We start from the raw sequence: 25,409 nt of genomic DNA, 5'->3' as shown, positions 1-25,409 counted from the left end.
CTACGCGCGTCCGCGGCGCTCCCCCGCCCGTCGGCCCGGCCCGGCCCGGCGCGGCGCGGTCCCAGCGCGCATGGGGGTGGTGGAGGCGCTGGGCGCCGGCGCGGCGCGGCTTCTCTTCTACCCGTCGCTGCTGTACACGGTGGCGCGGGCGCGGCTGCCCGGGTCCCGCCGGCCCTGGTTCCACCGCATCGACGACGTCGTGCTGCTCGGGGCGCTGCCGCTGCGGGGGCGCATCGGCAGGGTAAGGCGGGCGCAGCGGGGCGGGCCGGGCCGGGAAGAACGGAGGTCCCTTATGGTGCCTGTGCTCGCAGCTGGTGGCGGAGGAGAACGTGCGCGGCGTGGTCACCCTCACCGAGGACTACGAGACCCGGTTCCTCTGTTTTTCTCCCCAGGTGAGCACCGGGATCGCTGGCGTATCCCCCCGCCCAGGTCTCTCGTCGCTTTCTGTCCCGGCACAGGGGAGGCTTTAGCCGCCTCCTGTCATCCCGGCAGCCACCGCCAAGTCCTGTGGCAGCAAAGCCGGGACTACTCGTACCTAAGACGACTTTAAAAACGATGCGACAAACCAGTAAAACGTGAGCATGCGAGTGAACTGCAGCTGCAGTGACAGGGAAATACAGGGAGCACGGAACCCACGTACATCACTATACAGGAATGCCTTTGGGTTGGGAAGAGATTTCAGCCTCCCTCTTTTCCTTTAGCTGAAACACATTTTTTCAGTCCCTTTTAACTACTACCTTCTGATGACCAGGACCGATAGCTGAAACACATTTTTTCAGTCCCTTTTAACTACTACCTTCTGATGACCAGGACCGAAGTTTTCATACGTCTGATCTGAAGGATTGATGTTCAAAGTCTGTTTACAGCCTCTCTGAATTTCCCAACTTTCTCAACAGGTTCTGAGTTTCAGTAAAAAAAAAACCCACCCAAAAGTTCACTGACCAAATCTGGTCTGTTACAGGAATGGGAGGCAATGGGAGTGGAGCAACTGCGTCTTAGCACTGTGGATCTAACTGGAGTCCCCACCTTGGAAAACCTGCACAAGGGCGTGGAGTTCATCCTGAGACACAGGGCCAGTGGTAACAGTGTCTATGTGCACTGCAAGGCAGGACGTTCCCGCAGCGCCACCATGGTGGCAGCATACTTAATTCAGGTCAGGAGTCTGCTAAGTGGGGTGAATTTCATTAAAGAATGGAAATAAAATGCAGACAACCTTCACAGTTTACTCTTGCTCAGGATACCTGAGCACGTACAGGTTAATATTCCATGATTTTACAGAGCTGGGACACCCATTTTAAGAGAGGCCTCAAACTTACCTTGTTTTGAATGTAAATGCAAATTATGAATTATTCTTCTTTTATTAATTCTTTCTGTGGAGGAACAGATTGAGGTGGGAATAACAAGTCACTCATGAGCACAGGTTCACTTAGCAGATAAACATACGTTTTGTTGTTTGTATTTTCTCCTTAGTTCACTGGAGTAGTGGTGAGCCTTCCTACGCTTTTCCATAAATACAAATCAGGATCAGGAGAATTAACTTGTTTTCTGAGTTCCTCTACCAATGCAACTGGGGAAGCCAGCACTAAGAACAAAATCCCACCTGTGGATTTTTCCCTTGCTGTTACTAAGTGCTCCCTGGATAATTTTCCATTACTGTTGAAAAGAAAACTTTCTCACGAAGAGCTGAAATGCAATGGCAGTAGCGGTAGAATTTAGAAAAAAAATTTTAAAAAGCAAGCTGCATTTTTGCTCTGGCCTAGTGGGGCTAGGACAGGAAACTGTTCACAACATGAAGAAAGAGTGAGCAAGATGGAAAGTGGAGGGCCCAGGCAGCAACCATTCTTCTATAAGTGAGGGACACATTTCATGAATGCGTGACTTGCAGGCCTCTCTGAGAAGAACATCAAGTAAACCTAAGGGGCAAAGCAGCAGCAAGCTTTCTAACACCTCTAATATTGCCTGTAGCCTCCAGGAGGGTTCTGTTAACTGGTGCAAAGATGGAATGGATTTTAATTTGCTGGGTTTCTGCCTTTTCAGCTGCATCACTGGAGCCCTCAGGAAGCAATAGAGGCCATTGCCAAGATTCGTCCCCACATCCTCATTCGACACAAGCAAGTCCAGGTCCTGGAGAAATTTCACAGGAACATGATCACTGGGACAACTGCATAACTTAGTAAAAACAAATCAAAATCAAAATCAAAATCTCATTTCAGCTGCTATAAAAAAAAAAAGTTTTTATGATCTAACAAAAGCTTAAGGGTTTTCATTCTTGACAATCAATAAAGAACATTTTACAGTAAAGGGGAAATAGGGCTGTTTCATTAAAGCTTTCTTTCCTTATGGCTAATATCCTAGATCTCTTGGAGTCCTATAGTTCTTTTCCATACATCATTGCTGAGCAGAACTGCAATCCACAGGAAGTTTAAAAATATTTGTATTTGAAGCAAAGAGAAAAAACCAAAATACTTTGTCTCAGTAGAGACTTTATTCAGATTCTCACCCAAAGGGTTACAGTGCCAACAGAGAGGGGTAGGAGGAAGTGGTCTTATTTCTGTCTTTTCACCAACACTATGTTATAATTACAGGTGGAGATTTCCTGTACAGTAAAGCCAATGCTCTAAAAACAATCTCCCTCTTCTCTTTACACTAGGTGATGACAGAGCAGTAAGCAAGTACTCAGTTGATTACCACTCCTCTAGGAGAAGTGCTGAATGTAACCTAAGGGTCCTGGGGTCAGTTCTGGAATCTGTCTGCCAGGCCCTCCTTCTGCAATAGGACACAGGAATGTTAAAATGGGAGCATCCCTGGGGGACACAGTGCACATCTAACTCTGTGACTGATACAGCAGCAACACGCAGTCTCCTAGGCAGTTAAAACTAGCAGTCTGGGCCAAGGAGAATGTTCTCCATATGCCACAGGATTTTTAGTGGTGGATTGGTTCCAGGCTAAAATAGCCATTTGCTGCTGTTTGGGCCTCAAATGCAAGCAGCTTATCATCAAGGAATCAAATAATATTTAGTCCATCTGAAATCTAAGATACGACAGTTCCATATGGTTTCGATAGTGCTATGTAAAAGAATAGGCCCACAGTCAGAAAGCCTGTACTTCCTCTGCACAGGTACAGAGGATGGGGTCTTTACTGGATGTTGTGAGCTTGTAGTAATTGGGACTGGTGCTGAGGGTCGTGGGTGTAGCACAGCAAGACACTGTTGCTGTCTTTCTATCACTGGGCCTGTTTAGGCCAGGACAAACTGCAGGTTAGTGAGCAGCACTTTGATGCCACTTGTGACTGTTACAACAGAGGTGGCTGGGTTAAGTTTAAAAGTATTTGCATCGCCCTTTTTATAGCGGTCGCGAAAGACATAGATGCTGCCATTGCAGCTGGCAATTTTCCAGAGGGAGGGTACTGAGCTCCAGGCATCTGGGAGGCAGAGCCGGGTGAAGCTATCCAACAGGGGATTGTAGCAGAGCAGTGAATCGCCTTCGGCCACAATGAACACCACATCCTTGTGCACAGCAGCGTGCATGCACCCTGCGAAAGGCAGTACGTATGGCTTCACGTGGCATTTCTCCGTGTTGGTATCATAGCACTGAATGAGCCGAGAGGGCTTGGTGAAGAAGTCTAAGTCGTTTTCCTCCCCACCCAGCAAGTAAATGACACCATTAAGGTTCACCCCTGCAGCTCCAGAGACTGCCACTTCCAACTGGCTGGTCTCCGTCCAGACGTTGTCTCGTACTCTGTAATATATGACAGCATTAGAGAGAGTGTCCTGTAGAGTTTTCCCCCCCAGTGAATATATTGCATCCTTGCTCGGCACAGAGACCAGTGTGTGCTGGAGCCGGTCACGGGGCAGAGGAGCACACCATTCCCAATCTATAGTTGCATTGTTGCACTTCCACATGCGCCGTGGAATGGAGCCACCAACGACGTACAGGTCACTGCCGTGCTTGCAGGCTGCGGTGATCTGGTGACACAGGCTGTTCTGGCCACTCACACTGATGGAGTCATCGTCAGCACAGTGCAGAGAGACAGCGAGGGAATGTGTACGTGATGACTCCTTTCCAATCAGGTAGATGTGAACATTTTCTCCAATCACCTGAGTGAAAGTAGAAGTGCGTCAGCAAAATTAGATCTGTTCACACAAACACCAGTGCTGCTCAAGACTGAATTTTTCAGTTTAGGACCCTCCTGTGGGCCTGAGGTGTGTAACCTCCTTCCCAAGTCCTGCCACCCTAGAACATCCAGGACTCAGAGCTTTAAAGCCTTTTCAAGATACCATTCATATCTGACACAGTGAAATAGACACAGATGTCACTGGAACACAAGTTTAGGTAAGGGCCAATTACGTCATTGATGGAGTACAGTTGTTACCAGGGGAATGCCGAATATGGATTTCTGAACAGTTTATTTGGTAAATGAGCTGAAAGAAGTTATTTGTAGTACTGCTCCAATCACCAGTGAAAGCAGCCTCAGGTTAAATGAAAAAAAGCTGTCAGTGGGGTTGCTACTTATGACACTGAAAGTATCCTCTCACAAGCACCATGAATTTCAATGATATTTGTGTTTTGTGACTTTCAAATCAGACCTGTGAGCAGAATACCCTGCCCTGAGAAGTGTGAAACCAGCAAGTGCCACATCAGCCCCAGAACATAAGGTCTTTTTATACCTTCAGACTCGATCGCAGAGTCTCCGAAAAGCCTGCTCGCTCCTCCTTGTTGAAGTTTATCCAGGTTTCTATGGCAACTGTTGGATTCTGAGAACACGGAACGCCATCTGCAGTTTGGGAACAGAAAGGCATTTATGATATCTAGACAAAGGTGTATATACTCAGGAACACCCCTTTCCTGTGGCTGCCTCCCTCCACTCCCACCACAAAACCTATTTCTAGAGACAAAAAATAGACAGAGGTGTTTATAGATTTTGTCAGGCATGATCAGCACTGCCAGCCAGCCAAATACATTAAATTAATTTGGGTAACTGAAAGAAGACAGCTACAGATCTTAAGCACTTTGGATGAAGTTTCAACAATCTATTCAGGAATCTATGTCCAAAAGAAATAGGACAGGAAAGAGAACTTACACGCTGTGTGATGATGACAAATACTTTCATATTTAATCATTTAGGCAAAAAGATTCTGTTACTGAGAATCTTAGCACCTGCCTTTCTTTCTGGCTGGTCCTAGAAACCTGTCTAGCAAAAGTCATCTACAAAATACGTCTGAGCACTGTCAGGCAGCTGACCCTCATGACTGAACATCTGATGTTGCTGCTATCCTCTTAACATTTGGAAATCCCCAATGAGCTACTAGAGCTTTTCTTAGCTGTGCGGCCGTAGGAAACACTCCAGACACTGCATCAGATTTAAAACTTTTTCAAGACATAACTGGAAGTTTTGGTTAAACCACAAAGTCTTGCATCATCATCATCATCAGTACATTACCTAAAAGATTTTAGGTATTTCCTTCCAGTTTGAAAGCCAGCAATTATGCCTGTGTTCATTGAGAAGCTTCCCTATGAAGACTCTGATTTTGTAGTCTGCTCTCATGACAAACTCTGAATTCAATGATGCTGAAGGCACCAGACAAATTCCAATTCTTTTCTCTATAGTGGAAGGGAGCAGAAAAAGTGTAGCACAAAACCAGGTATTTCAACTTTGCTTAAAAGGATTTGCATAAGCTAACCATCACACATAGTGACTAAATAGAAAAAAAAATTTGAAATTGGTCCTAGAGTGCAACAGAAGGTAAACTTAATAAATTACTATTTCATTAAATTAATCTTAATCCTTGCCACTAGAAATTTCCTCTATTTAATTCCCCATTTACTAAACGAAGATGCAGGAAAGGCAAAATAAAAGGATTTTTCCTCCCAGCGGTAGGGATAGTATTTCAGATTTTAATCCATTTCATGAGCTAAGTTGTGGCAAATATACTGCGTAATGTGATTCTACATATGAAAATAGATAATGCATGGAAAAAAGTTATACTGAGCAATTGTTTTAATTTAGGACCACAAGTGCTAAAGTCCATAGTCCTAAAACTGTTTTTATGTGGAATCTCTAGGAAATTAAATGTGATTGACCTCTACAGTTTTATTTCATGATTTTAGAGGTTTTTTTAAATGATCTTGCAACTTACTTTAAAAACTTTAGCTAGACAGTTATCAAAATTACTCTAAGTTTATCACGGTTTTTGAGCTATCAGTACATTTACTCAATAGGTTCTTGACTAATCTAAATTTTTTTAGATGCAATAGAGATAATTTAATGCAATATCTATAGAGACTCTCATATGCACAGCAGCAATTCTAAAGGCTAATTTAAGTCTTATGGATAGATTTGCCAGTGCTCCAAGGAAGCCAGTCATGATAGGTATATTTTTGCAACTGCATATAAAATACATGACACACAAAGACTAGTTAGTTACACAGCTACAAAGTGTAATTAAAAGCAAGAAAGAGGCACATTTAGATGTATGAGCTGCTTCTACCTTCTTGCTTCCTCTAGCAATGATACATAACTGCAGAAGAATGGACTTGTGACTGCAGCTTCCTGGAGAGGTAACAAGTACTGACTGTACTTACTAGGGCAGCAGATCTTTCAGGACTGGTAGAAACTGGACTAAGTTGTTTATGTGTTGACATGTCCTTCACAACTCTGAGTCATGGCATCCATTACTGGGGAAGGCTATTACCTTTACAAGAAGGGCAATTACTGCACTACTCAAGATGTTACAATGCCTCTATTTCAGTCACTTGAGTGCCTAAGTAATCCTAACAATTATATACAATTGTAAATAACACTAAAATAGTCTAAAATATGTGCTCATTCTTACAGATGTTGAGTTACTGCAATGCTATGTTAAATGGTTATGAGCTAAAGGGATAAAAAATACTTTCATCAGATGTGTATTTCTGGTAAGGCTTCTTTGTTTTACTTCTAATGCAAACAAAATTACAACAAATTGTTGGAAGTAGGGTTTAAAAAATGTGTAACACTTCTAACCTGTTGACTAAGGAACTGCTGTGAATTTCTGGCATCCTGTATGTCCCTTTTCTATAGCTTAGATTGTTTCATGTCCAGTAACAATTAATAGTTTGGGGCTTTTCCTGATAAAGGTATCCAGAATGTTTTGCTCTGCCTTGCTTAGCTATGTCTCTGAATAGACAGTGATTATGAAAGTTTGTATCTTTCCATCTATTTCATTCCCTACCTGACCAAAATCTGAAAGTCTCTTTCTACATCCACATCCTAGGTAGTTTCTAGAATCCTTACCTGTAAGGATGTCTGTCAGCAGGCGGAGAGGCAGGTGTAGGAACTCCTCTGTCTCCTGCAGCTGAGACAAATGTGACTTTGCACAGTGTTTGGCAGCTGTGTAGAGCTCCATGTCACTGTGTTGATCTGCCAACCACATGACCTGCAGACAGTTTCTAACCTGCACCGTACGGGCCAAAAAGCGGGAGCACTCTTCAAAAAGGGCAGTCAGCTGGTACATGTCTGCCACTTCATAGGTTTCCTGCAATTCCTCTGCCCTCAGCTTTACAGTTCCATGGTAAATATAGTCCACAAGGAGCTGAAAGACACTCTCACTAACATCCTGCAGCTCAATCACCCGGTTGTGGGCCTCCTTTAGGTTGGAAGTGAACATGGAACGAAAAAAGCAGCTCTGAGCTGAGAGGACCAAACGGTGCAGCTGGAATTCTTTGCCTTCCACTGATATTGTAACATCAGCAAAGAGCTCATCCTCCAAGCATAATTTCATAATACCCTGGGCCACGCGGCCCGAGTGGGAGCGGTCAGTGAAGGTGTAGTTCACAAAGTAGTTTTCTTCTGCAGAGGAGCCTCCAGTCTCTTCTGAAGAGTCCATGGTGCTGCACAAATCAGACCTCCAGCAATCTGTAAAATCACAATAATTATATGGCTTTCTCTTACCACTAACAAGATTATGCAGTACTTCTGGGTACAGGGAAAAATCAAACATATTGGTAAGAGTCCAGCATATTTTAGACTTAACATAAATAGCACAGCCAGAAACTTATGCTTGAGCTTCAGAATCTCAAACAGCAAATGAGAAGTTGGCATAATTAAAATTATAATGTATACCAAACTTCCAGTACAGTGAACATCACATCCCAGCAGGGCTCGGAGACGTGCATATCTTTTCACCACTCATTTCACTGACACAAAGAAATGCAGCAAGTTATTCAAGTGGAAAGTCCAGCAACTGCCCTAGGAAACTTGCAAAGCCAAAAAAAGCAGCAGCAGCATAGCTGGACTAGATGTGAAAAGGATTACAGCATCATACTAAAAAAGAGCACAGGCAGCAGTTCATATCATCAGGAGGTGTTAATTACCGTCAAAACCCAATGATGAATCTGTATCAAGACGAACTTGTTTTTACCAAAAAGATGCACAAAGATGTCGGCCTGACATAGCCACCAGTCCTTCAAACTAACCAAATGAGATAACTGATGATTATACTGTTCGTTAATGTGCCAGTCAACTTCAGCATGCAAACCAACATTTTAGATGTTATTAGAGACTGCTTCTCATGTGGAAAGGGGATCAAAATTTAAAAGAAAACACCTCTTAGCAGGTACCATGGATCTTTGCAGTGCTCCGGGTAGTTTGTGTGTCAGAAAAGTTTCTGAAACACAGAAAGACTACTACAGCAAGGAGCTCTTTTTTACCATGGCCCTTGACAGCATTAGGAACAGTTGCCTACCTGCATTCACTTTAGACTTATTTTTACAACTGAACTACCAGCCATGATGTCTAATATCAGAAATTTCTTCAATTAATAGTAAACATTATTTCAAGAACAATGTTTCACAAAGATGTGATTTTTCTTTCTACAGCAGATTCATAGTTACTCTTCCATGGTTTATCTTGCCAAACATGCATTTTCTACAATTACTCTGCTTGATCAAGAGGGCTCCTAAGTTCTTTGCTCAAATTCTGTTCATGGAAGTAGTGTCTACATCCCTAACTGGCTGGACAAGTCCATCTCATCTCTGGTGATAGCCTGCCTTAATTATACTCTCATCTTGATTTTACAGCATCCTGGTCTGTCTGAAAAGTACGTATACATTAGTCTATAAGAGACAGAGGAACTGCAGTCAGCAGAGAACAGATCAGTACTATTTTTCCAGCTTTATGAAATATGAGCCTATCCTGCAAATTGGCTTCCACTTTGGTTAAAGCTCTTTATCCATACAGTCAAGGTGCTTAGGAACTTCAGGCCAGAATGCAGAAGAGACCACACAGAGCACGAGGATATGGACAAATGGAACTACTCTGCCCCCTTGGCACGGCAAAACCAGCTGCCCACACTGCCCTGCACAACTCCCAGAGGACTGATGCCAAATCATGAAAGAAATGCCAAGAAGCAGCTAAAGACTACACAAATCTCACATCTTCCTTGCAGACACCCAGACAAAGCTCCCCTTTGCACTCATGGTGTCTCAGCTATAAAGAGGCATGCAGGACAGTTAACTGTCCCATAAAGCCAAATCGTCTGCTCCATGCATTCCACAGGCCTAGCTATCAGTGACAGTGGTTTAACCAACACCTAATACACCTCCTTCACAGAATCACAGAGTCACTTAAGTTGGAAAAATCCTCTGAGACCATCGATGCCAACCTCTGGCCGAACACCACCACGTCACCTAGACCATGGCACTGAGTGCCACATCCAGTCTGAAACACCCCCAGGGACAGCAACGCCACCACCTCCCTGGGCAGTCCATTCCAGTTTCTAATCATCCTTCCTGTGAAGAAACTCTTCCGAACGCTCAGCCTAAACCTCGCCTGTTGCAGCTTAAGCCTGTGTTCTCTCGCCCTGTCGCTGGTTGCCTGGGAGAAGAGGCCAACCTCCAGCTGGCTACACCCTTCTTTCAGGCAGTTGGAGAGGGTGATAAGGTCATCTTTGAGCCTCCTTTTCCCCAGGCTAAACTAACACAGCTCCCTCCGCCGCTTCTCATAAGACCTGTGCTCCAGCTTCCTTATTTCCTTGCTCTTGACAAAGTGGCGGATGCGACGGCGACGCCCGGGATCGGGGAGCCCCTAAGCACAACTGACAGCGACCCCGCGGTCCGGGGCGGGGAGAAGGCAGGAAGGGAGGCTGACCCTCGGAGAAACGCAGACTCCCACCAGGGCCGCGCTGATGCTGTGCAAGGCTCAGCGCTGGCTCAGCCCGGCGGCAGCCGGGGTCCGCCGCCCTCCGCGCCCGCACCTCCCGGCGCTCGCTGCTCCGTCCCCGGGCCGGCGGCCGCGCCGCTCCCCCGGCCGCGCCGCGCGGCACCCACCTGCGGCGCCTCCCTTCATGCCGCCGCCCCGGGCTGCCCCAGCGGCTGCTCCCGGCCCTCACCCTGCGCCAGGCGCCGCCGGGCACTCGCCGATTCCGCCCACCGACCCGGAGCCGTACCCGGGAAGCTCTTCGCGCGCTTCCGCCCCCGGGGGAAGCGCGGCGGTGGTGGCGCTTTCCGCTTCCGCCCCGTGCCCTTGCCCGTCCGTGTCCCGGCGGGATGTGGGCGGCGGCGGCGGCGCGGGTCCTGGCGCGGGCCGCACTGCGAGGTGAGGCTCGGGCGCTGTGCCGCGGCTGTACCGGGGCTGTACCGGGGGCGCGGGCCGGGCCGGGCGGTTGGCGGTGGTCGATGAGACGTGTCCGTTTCTCTCCGCAGCTGGCGCGGCACCGGCGGCGGCACGGGCCCGGCTGGCTGGGAGCTCCGCCGCGGACACTCGCCGTAAGTGTGGGGCCGGTTTGGGGGCGCGGGGCGGAAGGGGCCCGAGGCGTGCGGTTGTGCCGCTGCCGGCCGGCGGAAGCGCACCGAACCGGCCCACGGACGTTCCTGGGCGGTGGAACCGCTTTAGTCAGCCTGTCGGGAAGGGTTGGTCCGGTCACCCGAAAACCCCAACTGCGCAGAAAAGCGGCTGTGTTGATAACCGTGCTTGCTGAGGGTTCTCGTGCTTGCTCTGGGTTCCTGTCTGCATCCTCTCTCAGATGCAGGCCAAGCCTGCTTTTTCTGTGCAAAGCTGTGCCTGGGCAGCAGCTTCATAGCCCCTCATCTCCCTGACCCTCAAGGGCTTTCATCATAACAGTGAAAAAACCCACCCCAAGAACGTGAGTTCCAAGAGTGTTTTGGATTACGAGGGGCTTGCTTAGATGTTGACACATCCAGGAAACCCAGAAAACAAGACCCTTTCTAGACCCAGGTTGGATGACATGAGCAGTTCTTAAGTTCAGATTGTTCTGTCATCCCTGCTGCCCTCTTTTTCATCTGGCTATTTGCTTCTCCATCATCTTGTTGAACAGTTCATGCTGCTCTTTAGAGTTGACAAAATTTTAGCCCTGACACAAATTTCCTTCATTTTATCAAAGTGTCTAGTTCTACCTTCTGTGTAACATGAGTATGTTGCTATAGCGTAGTTTCTGACAAACAGCTAGACTGGTTAAAGGGAGTTACTACTCTTCTTTCTCTCGCTTTTTGTATTCCCTGTCATCATCTTGGAAACTTTATTTTTCTCCTTAGCTACTGTCAGACCAAAAAATGAAGTAGAGCAGAAGCAGCTATGTGTTTTTGGGGAGTATGTGGCTGAGATTCTGCCCAAGTATATCCAGCAAGTACAGGTAGGTGCTTTTCAAGAAATTGTTCTTGTGGTGGGACACGATCCGGTGAACACACCACTTTTTTGTTACCTGTTCAGAGAAGTTGTTTTGGGGAAGAAAATTCCATGAGAAGTACTGCTATTTTTAAGCCCCTTGATCTGATGCCTTTTTGTGTCTGCTGTGTCTCTTTGAGTGTTCTGCTGAAACCAGCATCATGTTCGGTCCTTTTGGTGTTGGTATTCATGCATTGTTCTGTTTTCATCAGGTGACCTGTTTCAATGAGCTGGAACTTCTGATCCACCCGGATGGGATCATTCCCGTCCTGACCTTCCTTCGTGATCACACCAATGCCCAGTTCAAATCCTTGGCAGACCTGACTGCCGTAGATGTCCCGTCTCGGCAGTACCGCTTTGAGGTAGGAGCTGCTCACAGGGGCAGTACTTGGAAGGCTACACAAGTGCTGATGGCTGTGGGTGCTGTTGCAGCTCTGACCACTTTCTTTGGTTTCTGGCAGTGAGAAAAAAGTTTCAAGAGTTGTAGAAAGGATTCTTTACGTCAAAGGCCTGCAGTTGCTGAAGAAGTGGAATATTTTTTTAATTCAATATTTTTCTTTCAAAAATCAAGGTAGTAGATTCATAGAAGTAATAGAAATATAGACCCTAATTTATTCATCTTTTCCAGTCACCAAGACAGTATCAAACAAGGCTTTAAAATTGCTTATAAAATTTTGGGATCTTCTTTTCAGTCTGCTTGTAGTATGTCATAAACAGCTTTAGACTGTACTAGACTTTATCACCATAGACGTTGGAAATGTTCCCTGGTATCCAACTCACTTGCTGAAAATTAAGTGTATTATTTCTTAGCTTTCTCCCACTGATAGTAATTGCAAGAGTGATTGGTGGCCATTTTGTTTGAGACAGACCATTCATTGTCAAGTGTTTACATCCCTCCAGTAGTCTCTCTCTTTAAGATTTAGTATTTATCTTTACTTCTTTGTCATCAGTCATGATGTCTAAGTCTCTCATAACTTCTGTCACACTTCTAAGGACCAAAGTGACAAGCTGTTTGAACCTCAATTGTAGGAGTGTCTTTTAGTGGCCAGCTCTGAAGTGCTGAATGCGATCCAGCTCATAAAGAATATTTGAAATAGTCCTTGAGTGGCTTTGCTTAGGCAGTGGTGTACTGCAAGGAGATCCATAAATGCTGCCTGTTCTGTGCTTCAGATTGTGTACAACCTCTTGTCGCTACGGTTCAACAGCCGGATCCGTGTGAAGACGTACACCGATGAGCTGACACCTGTCGACTCAGCAGTGCCTGTGCACAAGGCAGCAAACTGGTATGAAAGAGAGGTGAGTGCTGGTGTGCTTGGGAACAGTCTTTGTGGAGAGAGGCTGTATTTTCCCAATTTAAGTGATTCCCCAATGCCCTCAGGAAGAAAGAGAAGTGTTTCCCTGGCTGCCTTTTCAGAGTAGGAGATAAAATGGTTGATTTGCTTTTGAATGAATTCCTGCATCAGTTTTGCTGTCACTGTACAAAGCCAGGCATGTAACTGAAATTTTATGGACACAACACATGCAGGTTTTTGGGTTTTTTTCAAATACAATTCAACTAACTTGGCTCCCTTTCATTTAGGTTTGGGACATGTATGGTGTTTTCTTTGCCAACCACCCTGATCTAAGGCGAATCCTCACAGATTATGGGTTTGAGGGCCATCCATTCCGGAAGGACTTCCCACTCTCTGGTTATGTGGAGGTAGGAGATAAAGTCATGTCTAAAGTTACCAGGTCTCTCCAATGCTCTTTTCTGACTTCCAGTACAAAGATGGGACTGCTTTACAATCACTTGTCTGTATTCCAGAGGAGTTGTATAAATCTGCGTAGAAATTTGAATTATCACACAAAATATCATCCATAATAAGGCAGCCTAAGGCTGTAGAAATGGAGCAAATGTTATGTGCTATATACCAAAGATACCTGCCAGGCAGAGGAAGTGCTTCTGCTTTCAGCACGTTTTCTGGAAGATTAAAGTTTACACTGCAAAACTGAGATGTCTAGAAGGATAAAGGACTGAACCGTTCTTGATTCACTTGGAACTTTGTTGAATGTTTGTAGGCCCAGATTATAAAACTCTGATTAAACTGACTTGCTGTTTACCATTTACCTCTGTATGCTAACCACAGATGAAATGATAGTGTTTGGTATCTCTAGTTTCAAATTACTGCCCTGTAGAAGCAGGTGTATTTGGTGCAGTGTTAAGACTGAGATGAGTCTCAGAAGGAAACAGCAAAGTTCTGCAAAAAAGAGGCTGTTTTAAGAAATGTAGAAATAACAAAATGCTGCAAGCAAGGATAAGGTAGCATTTCCTCAGCTGGGGTTCAGAGATCTGGACTGGCACAGTGAGGATAAAGGAAATCAATCAGAAGTGTCAGGTACTCACCTGCATTCCATCCTGGTTGTCTTCTTTTTCTCCCCTTGTTTTGAGTGTTATGTAGAAAATTAGAACAACTAAAACCACACAAATGCCATATTATAAAGATTCATGAGTATAGTCCTCAGCCATGCAGGCCCAGGATGTGCCATCTTATTTAACTGACTCAGGAGAAATTCCTTTGTCAAATGACATATTAAGCGTGCTATTGCACAGAACTTCACATGGACTGTTAGGGTGGGTGCTCCTAATTCTGGGTGCTTAGTCATGACACCTGAGGGGCATGGCAGCAAAGCAAAGAGGAGGGTTTTCTTGGACACTCCAGAGATCTCAGTAGCATCTAGAGAGCTCTTGTTAAGTAATGAGGAGAACTGAAGCTGTGGCAGAGGCCTGTGGGCCTGTGGTTTTCCCATGGGTAAGTGGAGTTGTCTGCACAGAGGGTGGTCTGGGTCATTACTGGCTCACTGAGCACAGCAGACATGCTGCAGGAGCAGGGTGCAAGTGACTGGCCTGTGTCCTTTGTGCTGTTCCAGGTGAGGTATGATGATGAAGTCAAACGGGTGGTGGCAGAGCCTGTGGAGCTAGCACAGGAATTTCGCAAGTTCGATCTGAATAGCCCGTGGGAGGCATTTCCTGCCTATCGTCCAGTTCCAGAACCCCTGAAAATAGAAGCAGGAGCCAAGAAAGAAGATGCCAAATAGCAGCAGAAGGAAGCAGATGTGCAGCACCATCCTTTCTGTTCCAATATAGTATTTATAATAATAAAAATTGATATGAGATACATGCCTGTTGTGATCTCGTGAATAATGTTTTCAAACTAGATGAAAAGCACAAGGCCCTGGAATGCTGATTTACAGTCCTTATGATCCAACTGGTAGATATTTAGCTGGTGCTTTGAATTGTAAAACAGGGGATTTATCTTTTTGGTTTGCAAATCGAACAGAGTACAGGCATTGCCTGTGGCCTAGTGATTCCTGAACACTACTACTGCCACCAGTTCTGCAGGTAAGCAGGTAAAAATCAGAACCTGAGCACTCCCTAGAGACTGCACTGAAGCAGCTGTGGGGTTTGGGCAATGGGACAGCAGTTTCTTAGCTCCAGGATGAGTGTTGGGAAGATGGTAATAATATGGCAGAAAGGCAAAGCCTGTAAATGCTACTAATACAGTTCCTGTCAGGACAACACAAATGTATGCAGGTCCAGACCAAAACAGTTATAGAAATCTCTATTGTTTCCATGGGAATTAGGTCAGTGCCTTTTCTCCCAACAGAAAAAGCTGCAGGTAACTTCTAATGTGACACTCCGTCAGTCTGGCTTTTTCTTCACAATCAAGTAGTCTTTATTTTCTCCAGCATCTTCAGAGTGTGTTCTCTTTTTCCTACAGCCAAAAATATACCCCTCTCTTGCTTCATAGACAAGAGTCTTTTTTTGGTCAGTATTCCAATTATTTTGAGCTCTATGATACAATAGCATTACCACTTTCTTTGCTCTTGTGGAAAATCTTTTTTTTCCAAAAAAGCTGGAAGAATGCTGTAGTTCCAGTCCACCCACCACCTGTTTGAATGGGATTACATTACAGCAGTCATTAATTAATAATGTCCCTTGTCCTTGGTCCAGAAAATGCATAATGCTGTTCTGCACCACAAAGCTGACAGACCTCATTTAGATCTGAAAACTGTTGTATAAGAGATTTTATGAAATAATTCACAAACAGTTGGTAGAGATTTCCTGAACTGATACTTAAGCTTTTAAATTGTAAAAGCACTAATTAAAATAGGGGTATGGGGGAGGCTAGGGTATGGGATGGAGGAAGAGATACAATAGTAAATTCAATTAAGAAAAAACCCTACTTGCTGTGACTAGAATGTGATCTCTTTTCAAGAATAAAGACTGAACTGTATTCTAAGAATTTGGTTTCATAATTGTTTCTGCCCCAGCCTTGTAAGCATGGGCTGGTTAATTTTTTTAAAATTTATTTATTTTTTAAATTTTGTTTCAGCTGCTGTGGCCAGCAGTGTTTGGGATGTGACTCAACAGTGTTCTCTGCTTAAAATAAATAGCATTTGCCACTCACCTTAAAAGTTACAACTCTACATGGGAAGGAGAAGTGAACAGAGATCAGCAGAAGTTTGGGGTTTTATACAATTCTTACCTCTCTTTTGGATCTGTCTTCAATTGAGCAGATTAAATAGGAAATGAACTTTAAGTTCTTCCTACAAGATGTTCCACAGTTGGTTGTTTTCTTTGCATTGGCTCTCATAGCATGCTCATGCCTATTTTGCAAGACAAAAGTTCCTGGTGCCACTTCTATCACCATGAAAATTCTTTATAAATCATATTTCCTCTCAGTGTTTTCCTTTATCTCAGGTTGCTTGAGACACCACACCAAGATTTATGGTCTATATATTATAAAAATATTTATTTCCCAGTACAATAAGTCAGGCTGATGGTAGCAGGAACATTAGGAAATTTGCCTTTTAAAATTAATGTTTGTGCAGAGGGAGAATTTGATCGACATCAAGAAATGTCAGATATGATGCCTGTCAGGTTAGACAATATGCACGGTTTGCTCAAGAATGTGTGTACTGGAAAAATCGCCAGCCCTGTGGGATCAGACATTGGCTCCAGCAGGTCTTCAATACTTGGAATAGTTGCAAGTGGACCTGAATCTCTTATCATTAATGAAGCCTGGGAGATCAGGAAGGCTGCAATTTACTCACCTAGGCCCATTATCCCAGGGGACAAGAGGTTGCACAGCCTCCCAGAATACTTGTGCACTCTGCTTCCTCCACTGCTCCTGAGATCCAGAGGCCATTTTGCTCACGGACCCTGCTCACTCTGGGATCCTTGTGGCTGGTGGACACTTGCTTCGTGCTGGACAAGGCTGTGGTCAACCTGGCCAAGCACAAAGCTGTCTTCCAAATCCTCTGTCCCCGCCTGTTGCGTACTGCCAGCTTCTGCAGGGTTTGTTCACCTGGGGTGGATTCCCCAACTGCTGGAGGATGTGGGATGAGATGCAAGTCAGATGTAGCTGACTTATAGACACACCATACAGAAGAGAGATTTTCTGGTGCTGAAGGGACAGATAGACTTTAGATGATGACTCACAGTCACCACGTTGAGCTTCTCCAGCTGAGTAGGTTTTGCTGGTATTTTTCAGTACTCTGGCATTTCTCCCTACAGCCAAGCAAGCAGACTGTCCTCCCTGAGTATGTGGCTACTGACAGTGTTAGGGTGTCCACCTACCTCATGTGCAGTAGGTACAGTGGGATGGGGCCCTCCCTGTCACTTTTACACAGCTCATTACTCCTTCAAGCAGTAGATGCTGCTCACAAACCGAAACCAAAGGACAAGGAAAGCATCCTTGTAAGGACTGGCAGCACTATACCTGGAAAATACCAGTATTACAGAGGTTCTGTCTGGTTACAGTCAGTGCTTCACTCCTGCTTCCCTCAAGGTTTTCTTACTTTTTCCACTCCAGTAACTCAAACACATTTTCTGTGAGCCACATAGGTCCTTCTTCCTTCCCTTCTTTCTTCAATCTTCCTTCCCTGAGCATCTGCCAGACAGCCCTAGGCTGGGGAGCAATCTCCCCAAGTTCTGGGTGAGAGGATGGAAGAAAGGGATTTCTTCAGTTCCATAAGCAGATTTTCCCTTTTGTGAACGTGCTATCTCCCTGAAGTCCTACTTCAAAGAAACTTCCCCCCTAAAGAGGGTCTTCTGGTGCCACACCTTGTGCCCCAGTCAGCATCCAACCAGTTCCTGCAATTTTTGACCCCTCTTCTCTTGTTCTCATTTCCCATGTTCCACTCCAGGAGGTCATAGTGAAAAAGAAGAAACCACTGAAGTTGTCCCTGCATAAACCTGGCCTGTGACTTTTTGAAACTGCTCCAACAACAGACGGTAATGGCCAGGGGAGTGCAGAGTGGCATGGCTGTGCTCAGCTGTGAGTACCTGGCAAGGACAAAATCCTTCCGGAGGAGCAGGTGTGCTGCCTAACACTGCAGTTGTACATGCAGGGACTTAGCGCAGCTGTCAGAAACTCAGCCTTGTTTCTGTGCAAGTATTGCTGCTGTACAGACAGCTAAGGAATATGTTTATCACTCTGAAATTGCATTTCTTTGCGGGATAGTGAGGTAATTCTACAAAATTCCCATAGCTCAAGGCACTATCCACACTGATGCTTGTCCCTCATCTGCCACTGTGTCAGTCACCTGAGCACAGCCCCCAAACCTCCTCTCTTCTCCCTTCCACCAACATGGCTGTCCTCTTCCAGGCACTTCAGCTGCAAGCCGTTCCTAGGAAATTTTCCTGTTGACAAAATCATGTACAGCTCCCACAGATGTTGGCCAAAATCCTGTTGGGCAATCCTCTTCATGTCATGTGCTGCAAGTTAAAGGGAGGCTGTTTCATGGCCCGCGAAACACAGGGGTTTTTCCATAGTGGCTTCTAGACAAAGTCATGTGTACCCTGTGGCCTAGAAGGGACTCTGGCACAAAGCAGAAGGCACATTAATCTCACTGCACAGATGGGCTGTAAGTGTCTGCCTCTTGGGTAGCTTGTGATTCAGTTTAATAAAAGAAGAAAAGAATGCAAGTGAAGAGTAAGCAGTGGAAAATAATAAAAAACGAAAGCAGCGCAGTGTGACCTGAAGATACCTAAGCCTGTAACAGAAAACACAGGTCTTGCTTTGAATCCAAACTGAGAGGAAGAGTGGATCTGGAAATTGTGGACCCCTCTGTGGCTCTTCCATAATGGGCAGGAGGTAGTACCAACCAGGTCATCATCCTAGCCCTTAGTACACTATCTGATGACAGTATGTCCTGACCGATGTCCTGTACCTTGCTGAGCAAGAAATGCATTTCAGCTTTACCTTCTCTCTTTTCTAGGCAGACTTCTTTCTCCCTTTAACCTGAGAGAGATGGTATTAGTCCTCATTTATACATATTACTGCATATTTGTATAACCCTGGCTTTACATTCTGTGCCATACAGAGTAGAAATACAGAACAGTTTGACTGGGGACTTGGCACTAATCAACATGTTAAGATGTGTAGAGAACAGATATCTGCAGTAAAGTGAATCAGATGAAGTTCTGTCTATGTAATTTAGAACATCTAAGGCAGACTGTGCTCACTGTAACCCAGAAGTCCACTCACAGGAGAGGACAATGGGGTGCTAAAGCCTGAGCCACTTTGATTCTTGGTGTTTGTTAGGTCACTGTACTGAGTTCTCCCTCGGGGGGGTTGGATACAGAACTGAACAGTGACATTTCTTCTGCCTGTTTGTATGTTTTGGCTGCTACTGCCCTTCCATTAATCTGCAGTCTGCTAGCTTTATCTGTTTGTGACATTCCAGGATTGTTTTCAGATTTTTGAACCCAGGAAAAAGGAAAACTGAAATGTGACAGAGGTACTGTGTAGAGATGGAAGCGACTAGGGGGTCCTCACTTCTTAAGAGAGGCAAACATATGTAGTGGAATTTCTTGCAGCTAACAGCTTCATATAATCATTGCAGTGGAAAGTCAATCTTTGAAAAGGAAGCTTAAACAATTCTGCCAAAAACATCACAACAAAGTTTTCCAAGTTTCCAAAATATGACGGAAAATATCCTTCGGGGTCAACAAGCTGAACTGCAAGCCCTTCCCAGGGCTGTGACCAGAAACAGAGAAAGATGGGTCCGTTCCAAGAGAGGCTGCTGGGATCCGAAGCAGCACGGGAAGACGCCCCAGGCGAGCTGCTGTGGCTGGGGGAGCGTCACTGTCGGCACTGTCGCGGAGAGCGCAGCAGCTGCTCCGGCAGCGCTGCCATGGCGCAGGCACAGCTCAGCTCCTGGCTGCTCCTGTGTGTGTTTGCTGCATCCCAGAGGCTGACAGGTAGGGAGCACATCTGTTAGCGACACGGCTCCTTGGCTTGGCAAACCTTTGTGCAATGCCGTTTGTGTGATGCTTTGCTGCTCCTTCAAATGTGTCCCGAGGCCTCAGGCAGCTGCACTGGCACGGGGTAGAGCTGGAGTCCAGCTGCAGGGGGTTTGCTGGTGGGGGCACTGGTACCTCCTTGCAGGTTGAAGATCTGTTGCTGTGTTTGGTGGCAAGGGGAGGATTTTCTTGGATTTCCACTGAAAAAATAATCTCCTGCAATACTGTTTGTGGGTTTTTAATATGCTTTTTGGAAAGCAAAACCCCGCCCAACCCTCTTGAGTGATAAAATAAGTAAGGATTTTCCCTTCCCCAGAGGATACTTATGTTATTATTTCAATACATTATTTATTATGCTTTGTTAAATTTTTCTCTACTCAAAAATATTTATGAGACTGTTACTAATAATGGCAGTTTGGCACCTATTCAACAAATGAACTGACTTTGCAGCTAGTCAGACATCTCTCAGGAGAGGGATCTGTGTGCCGAGAGCATCGGTTACTAGAGACAGTACCACCAAAGAAATTTTCAGATGATATAATGCTTTCACCTGAGCTAAAAGCCTTGCTGGTACATCTGTGGAGGAGTAGGAAAAAGAAGCTACATCCCTGCTCACATTCCAAAGCCACAGCTGGCTTGGATCACAGAGCCTGCAGCTGTGCAGAGAAACAAACCTCTGCAGCCGGCAGGCTGGCAGTGCACTTCTCCAGGCAGCTCGTGTATCTCCCTGAAAAGTTCTAATGAAAAATGGAGATTTGGAAGTGTCTTTTGGTAGCAGTCATCACACATATATAGTATTAAATAATTTTTCTACTTTTCATATGCACCTGCTGACTTTAACTCTGGAGTATTCAATGTAAATCCTCTTTTTTTTTTTAATATATATGAAAAAGCCTTCATCCATTAAAAAAAAAAAAAAAAGAGAGCTTGCTATTTTATATGAACTTTTTCCATTTCACGTTTCTTAACCTGAAGGGCGAGTCTGTAAGAAGTAGAAGAGGGTCTTGGCTACCTCATGGCACTGATAACACAGAGGAGGGAGGGATGCAGCCTCTCTCTCACAGTCCTGGACCAAGAATGCTTGTGTCTCCTTTTTCATACACACAAAAAAAAAGAAATAAAATAAATGCAGACAGTTAAAGCACTGTAAGTATTAGGAAGTGAAAATCGAACAATTGTTAGGATTAATGTGACTCTCGTATTCAAAAACTGCCATTCCTCTGGCCTCATATCCATTTTCCCCAGATTACATGATGTCATGCATCCCGGCAAGTAATTATAGGGACATCAAATGAGCCATAATGGATCTGACAAGGTTTCTTTTATCCTCACACGCTTCCAGCAGCAGAAGCTTAGGGAAGAAGTAGAAAACCAGGCTAAGCATCAGTTTATGTTTCTAGCAGCAGCTTGAGGAGCCTGCCAGCACACTCCTTTCATTGGGCAGCATTACTTTCTCCAGCAAAAACTGCTAACCAGCCAAACCCATCAGCTCAAACCCCATCCATTCTCCTTGCTTCCTTGCTGCCTGTCAAAGCAGTGCCTTTGCTGCTGTATGCTTTAGCTCTGCTGGCAGCACTAAGGGCCCTGATATCCAAAACCTCGCCTCAACCACTGCTGCTTCTCTTAAAAAGCTTGTTTTGCTTATCAAAATCCCGTGGTCAGCATCTGTCATATTTGGCAAGCTAGTGGTAGCTCAGGAATGTTGAAGACATTATTGACAATCAAATGGCAAAAACAGTAAACAGGAAGGTCTTGTGCTACCAAGCTCTGTCTGATGTCTTCCAGATGAACACCCTCACAGCGGCACCAACAGAGCCCGTCGCGGCCCAGAGGACGCTGGCATCATGTTAGAGGTCTCCTGAGCACTGGGGGCCCTGGGCCGAGGCACTGTTAGTGCCCATGCTCCCACCTGCCTGCACGTAAAAACTCACCCGTTCTGTTTGCTCTCATCCCTGACGGATTTCAGGAGCCCCTGGAGAACGTCTAGGCGATGCCTAATGGCATTTGCGCTCCCTCCCACCGCGGGGCGCAGCCCAAGGCGGCTGTGCCGCACGGCCCGGCCCCTCACGGGGTGCCCGCGCTGGCACAAGGGACCGTGCCCGCGGGGTTTGCCGACGGCCCCGCAAGCGGCCAAGCCCCCGCCCCAGGCGGGACTGCGGAGGGATAGCAGGGCGGGAGGCAAGAGCTGCACGGGTCCCACGGGGAAACAGGCGTGGGGCTGCTCAGAAACGGGGCGTGGGGCCGGCGGAGAGGCACATGGAGCGGGACTAGGCCGGCCGTGAGGGAGCGGCCGCCTCTGGCCCGCCCGAGGTTTGTTGGCAGCGCTGCGGAGAGCTTTGCTTGCAGCGCTCTGTGAGTGATGGAGTTGTGCTGGGCTTTCCGTGACAGCGCTGCTCTTCTCTTCCAGATGCTCTGGGGAAGGCTGGATATTCAGGCCAACGGGACGATCCGGCTGCGGGATGAAGAGCTGGCCTCTCTACGCCCGGCACGGCGCTTCCTGCAGATTTTAGAGGAGGAAGTTCCCAAAACACCGGCAGAGATTGAGCAGCATCTGAGATATTATTCACTGACTGACACTCCCTTGCCTCCGACAGAGTTTGACCGTCTCCTTTTCACCAGTGTTTACAGTGCCTATCAGGTTCGCTCTGTGCAGGGTCTGGATAAAACCCCCTGGGTTGGCTTTTTCTCTCAGCTGGTTGATGAAATCTTTCGTGACCTGTGCAAGGGGCTCTGCCCTGCAAATACCACTCTCCTCCAGGCTTCCTGGCCTTGGAAGGAGAAGCCTTCACATTTAGCATCCCTGAAACATTTCTATCGCTCTAACCTGGCTAGGACCAAGAGAGAAACCTGATGAGGGAACCCCACTGTAGGAAAGGGCACACCTGGCTTCATCTTCCTCCTTGGTTATTTTCAATGCTTTCCACAGTGTCCAGGACTTGAATAAATATGCCACACCTTTTTATCCAGCTTTCTACACTGTGCTGGTAACCCTATCAGGATTTATGCACAAGCTTTTATTTTTAAATGAAAAAAGGATGAAACTGTAAAGAGCATTTCTCCTTTTCCTGACTTTTTGCTAAGTGGGCTGTGCTGAAGGGGGCAGTGCTATTTAGATGCCTTATCTATCTTGATCACTGATGCTTAGGAGAGATGGCATGGAAGTATTTTTCCAGGATATTATGCTGGTGTCACAGCTGACTTTCAGATAATTCAGTACACTCTCCTTATATTCTCCCTGTGGTTTCAGACAAATACAAGATCTTTTCTCCAGTAGCAGCTAAGCAGGTTTTGTTGTGTTTCACGATATAGGTCACATATTTAATTTCATTTTTCTCCCCATGTGGCATCATATTTTATGTGTCAACAGCAATTTCCCATCTCATGTATTCATTTTTCTTTAAAAAGCAACCTGAAATTGTATGTATTCCATGAAGCTTTCTAGTATTTCCATATCATATTTACACATACACACAGCTTTGTTTCAGTTATCATTTTGGAATATACTTCCTGAAATCTCATTTAAATTCTGAAGGATCCTGACCTAGTTATTTCTTCAGCAGATTTTGCCTCTCTTCTGTAAAGTTTTTTTTTTTTGTGCAGCCTTGCATTTTACAAGCCAAACATAATAAATACATAGTCTCTATCCTCAAAATCAGAAAGATAATTGTTTTCAGAAAGACATCATTAACATTTGTCTGTCTTAAACACTGCAGTGTGGAATTAAATAAATGTAATTATCTCCTCAGGAAGGTTTTGATTTTGGTTCTTGTTTCTATCAGATTTCCTGCTACCACTATAAGTACATAAATTTTGAACATTTGTTGCACGTGCTTAGATGATGGGATCCGTAATTCCCATTCTATCCATATAATTTTTCCATGTTCAACAAAAGAGGCATGTGTGACCTTCAAAGTGGGAACTGCAGCTTCTGACCTAGTTAATCTTTTTCCAAGCCATTGTAGACAAACAGATGGAGAGGAGAAATGGTAAGGCAGGAACAAGAAGCCTGGAAGCAAGATATTGCAGACAATGGTTTTAGAGGTCAGCTTAGGATTATGACAGAAGGAGATAGATTTAAAGCAGGTTGTTTGGTGCTGGATTTTTGTTTTGTGTGTTTGTTTAATTTTGGTTTGTGCTTTGGGGTCCTTTTTGTTTGTTTTTCACCCCAAAGAATACAGGAATTAAAATTAGAATTTAATTTGAAGTAAAACATCTTGTCTCACCTAATGTTCTGTTATTCTTTTTTACATACTTCCAATCTTTACCCTTCACCCTTTTGCCAAATATGCCCCCAGTCTTTAATGTCTAGGATATATATGGAGTGACAGAGGCAGTGAGTGGATGCATTCAAGCCAGTTTTGAGCAGAGTATCATCAAAAAGCTGAGCTGAGATGGCACAAGTGCATGGAAATACTGTCTTGCTGGAGAATGCACAGCCTGAGCCATACAAATATATGGAAAAAGGCTGAGTGGGTTGGCTTGTGACTCAGATGCCAACACACTGCTTTGAACTCAGGATTTTGTTAGGAGCAGTTTTAGAGCATTGCTGCCTGTTGAACAGATTATAAAGTACACTGAAGTGATGTCATGAAGCTTTGTACATGCTTAAGGTGATGCACTTTTGCAGTTTATGTATTTTTGGGATACAAACACAAGGGTTTAGCTCAACTGAAACAACACCAGTGGTGCTATGATGAAGTCTCCTGTGCTCCCATTAACTCCTCAGCAGATCCTGCCGGGAGCGCGCCGCTCTGTCGGACTTTTGGAACACAGCAGCGTCCTCTACAGCCACAGCAGCCTCTCCACAGGGAAAACTCTGGCTGGAACTCGGCATGTACAAAACCACTGGGACATGGATGCTGAAAACATCACCCAGGGTTCCTCTGACCCTGCCTGCAGGAGGCTACCAGTGCAGCACGTGGTGGGCTAGCAGCACCCTGGTGTTCAAGGGGCTCATTTCTGGGGAAGGTAACGCCCTTGCGGTCAACAGTGCCACTGCTGGCATGGTACTACTCACCCTTGGTGTCATGAGCCTGCTCCTGATCCAAAGCTTTAGAGATTTAAAAACATTTCTTATTCTTCTTACTTACCTCACTTCTGGGCTTTCAGAGCATGTTCCATTCATAGATTTGAGTCCTTATCTTTCACTACAAGAAGACTGCACTTTTGTTTGTTTGTTTCTAAATGTATTCTTTACATAAAACTGAATCTGAGATTCTCAACTACAGCTTCTTGACTTCATCTACATCAGATAAAGAAAAGCACAAACCACTGTGAAACTTGCAATAAAATTTTAAGAGGTACCAACCCTTCACACACACAAATGATTAAAGAGTGTACACAGACAGGCTCAGTAACACATCCTCAGCTCACACAATTACTATGTGTCTCTCTCACCTGAGCTCAGTACTGGCTGGTACCTCAGCCAGTGACAAGCACACAAGACTCACAAAGTAGCAA

General features: G+C 45.4%; 4 protein-coding genes across 6 annotated transcripts; 3 read left to right on the top strand and 1 right to left on the bottom strand.

Annotated features, from left to right (window-relative positions):
* Nucleotides 1-5: 5 nt before the first annotated feature.
* PTPMT1 (protein tyrosine phosphatase mitochondrial 1) lies at nucleotides 6-2,308 on the top strand. Its single transcript, XM_059849320.1, has 4 exons — nucleotides 6-241; nucleotides 312-392; nucleotides 962-1,153; nucleotides 2,038-2,308. The coding sequence occupies exons 1-4, from the start codon at nucleotides 71-73 to the stop codon at nucleotides 2,167-2,169; spliced, it is 576 nt and encodes a 191-aa protein (XP_059705303.1). The 5' UTR covers nucleotides 6-70; the 3' UTR covers nucleotides 2,170-2,308.
* A 158-nt stretch (nucleotides 2,309-2,466) lies between these two features.
* KBTBD4 (kelch repeat and BTB domain containing 4) lies at nucleotides 2,467-10,473 on the bottom strand. 3 transcript variants are annotated; one of them, XM_059849317.1, is made up of 4 exons: nucleotides 10,368-10,473; nucleotides 7,274-7,894; nucleotides 4,668-4,774; nucleotides 2,467-4,097 (listed from the first exon to the last, which is right to left on the bottom strand). In XM_059849317.1, exons 2-4 carry the CDS (start codon nucleotides 7,863-7,865, stop codon nucleotides 3,237-3,239), a joined length of 1,560 nt encoding a protein of 519 aa, XP_059705300.1. In that variant the 5' UTR covers nucleotides 7,866-7,894; nucleotides 10,368-10,473; the 3' UTR covers nucleotides 2,467-3,236. The 3 variants fall into 3 exon arrangements, with proteins under 3 accessions (XP_059705300.1, XP_059705299.1, XP_059705301.1); XM_059849316.1 differs by having other exon boundaries at nucleotides 10,306-10,464; XM_059849318.1 differs by lacking the exon at nucleotides 10,368-10,473 and adding an exon at nucleotides 10,127-10,230.
* Nucleotides 10,474-10,507: 34 nt separating this feature from the next.
* NDUFS3 (NADH:ubiquinone oxidoreductase core subunit S3) lies at nucleotides 10,508-14,816 on the top strand. The gene is made up of 7 exons (XM_059849319.1): nucleotides 10,508-10,573; nucleotides 10,681-10,743; nucleotides 11,530-11,627; nucleotides 11,872-12,021; nucleotides 12,830-12,955; nucleotides 13,239-13,358; nucleotides 14,567-14,816. Exons 1-7 carry the CDS (start codon nucleotides 10,525-10,527, stop codon nucleotides 14,732-14,734), a joined length of 774 nt encoding a protein of 257 aa, XP_059705302.1. The 5' UTR covers nucleotides 10,508-10,524; the 3' UTR covers nucleotides 14,735-14,816.
* A 4,913-nt stretch (nucleotides 14,817-19,729) lies between these two features.
* FAM180B (family with sequence similarity 180 member B) lies at nucleotides 19,730-25,171 on the top strand. Its single transcript, XM_059849314.1, has 3 exons — nucleotides 19,730-19,907; nucleotides 21,735-21,802; nucleotides 22,357-25,171. Exons 1-3 carry the CDS (start codon nucleotides 19,841-19,843, stop codon nucleotides 22,798-22,800), a joined length of 579 nt encoding a protein of 192 aa, XP_059705297.1. The 5' UTR covers nucleotides 19,730-19,840; the 3' UTR covers nucleotides 22,801-25,171.
* The last annotated feature ends 238 nt before the right edge of the window (nucleotides 25,172-25,409 follow it).

The sequence above is a fragment of the Haemorhous mexicanus genome, chromosome 6 (assembly GCF_027477595.1).
Source record: "Haemorhous mexicanus isolate bHaeMex1 chromosome 6, bHaeMex1.pri, whole genome shotgun sequence".
NCBI lineage: Eukaryota > Metazoa > Chordata > Aves > Passeriformes > Fringillidae > Haemorhous > Haemorhous mexicanus.
The sequence above is the reverse complement of the archived record's forward strand: the minus strand, read 5'-3'. Positions and strand labels throughout refer to the sequence as shown.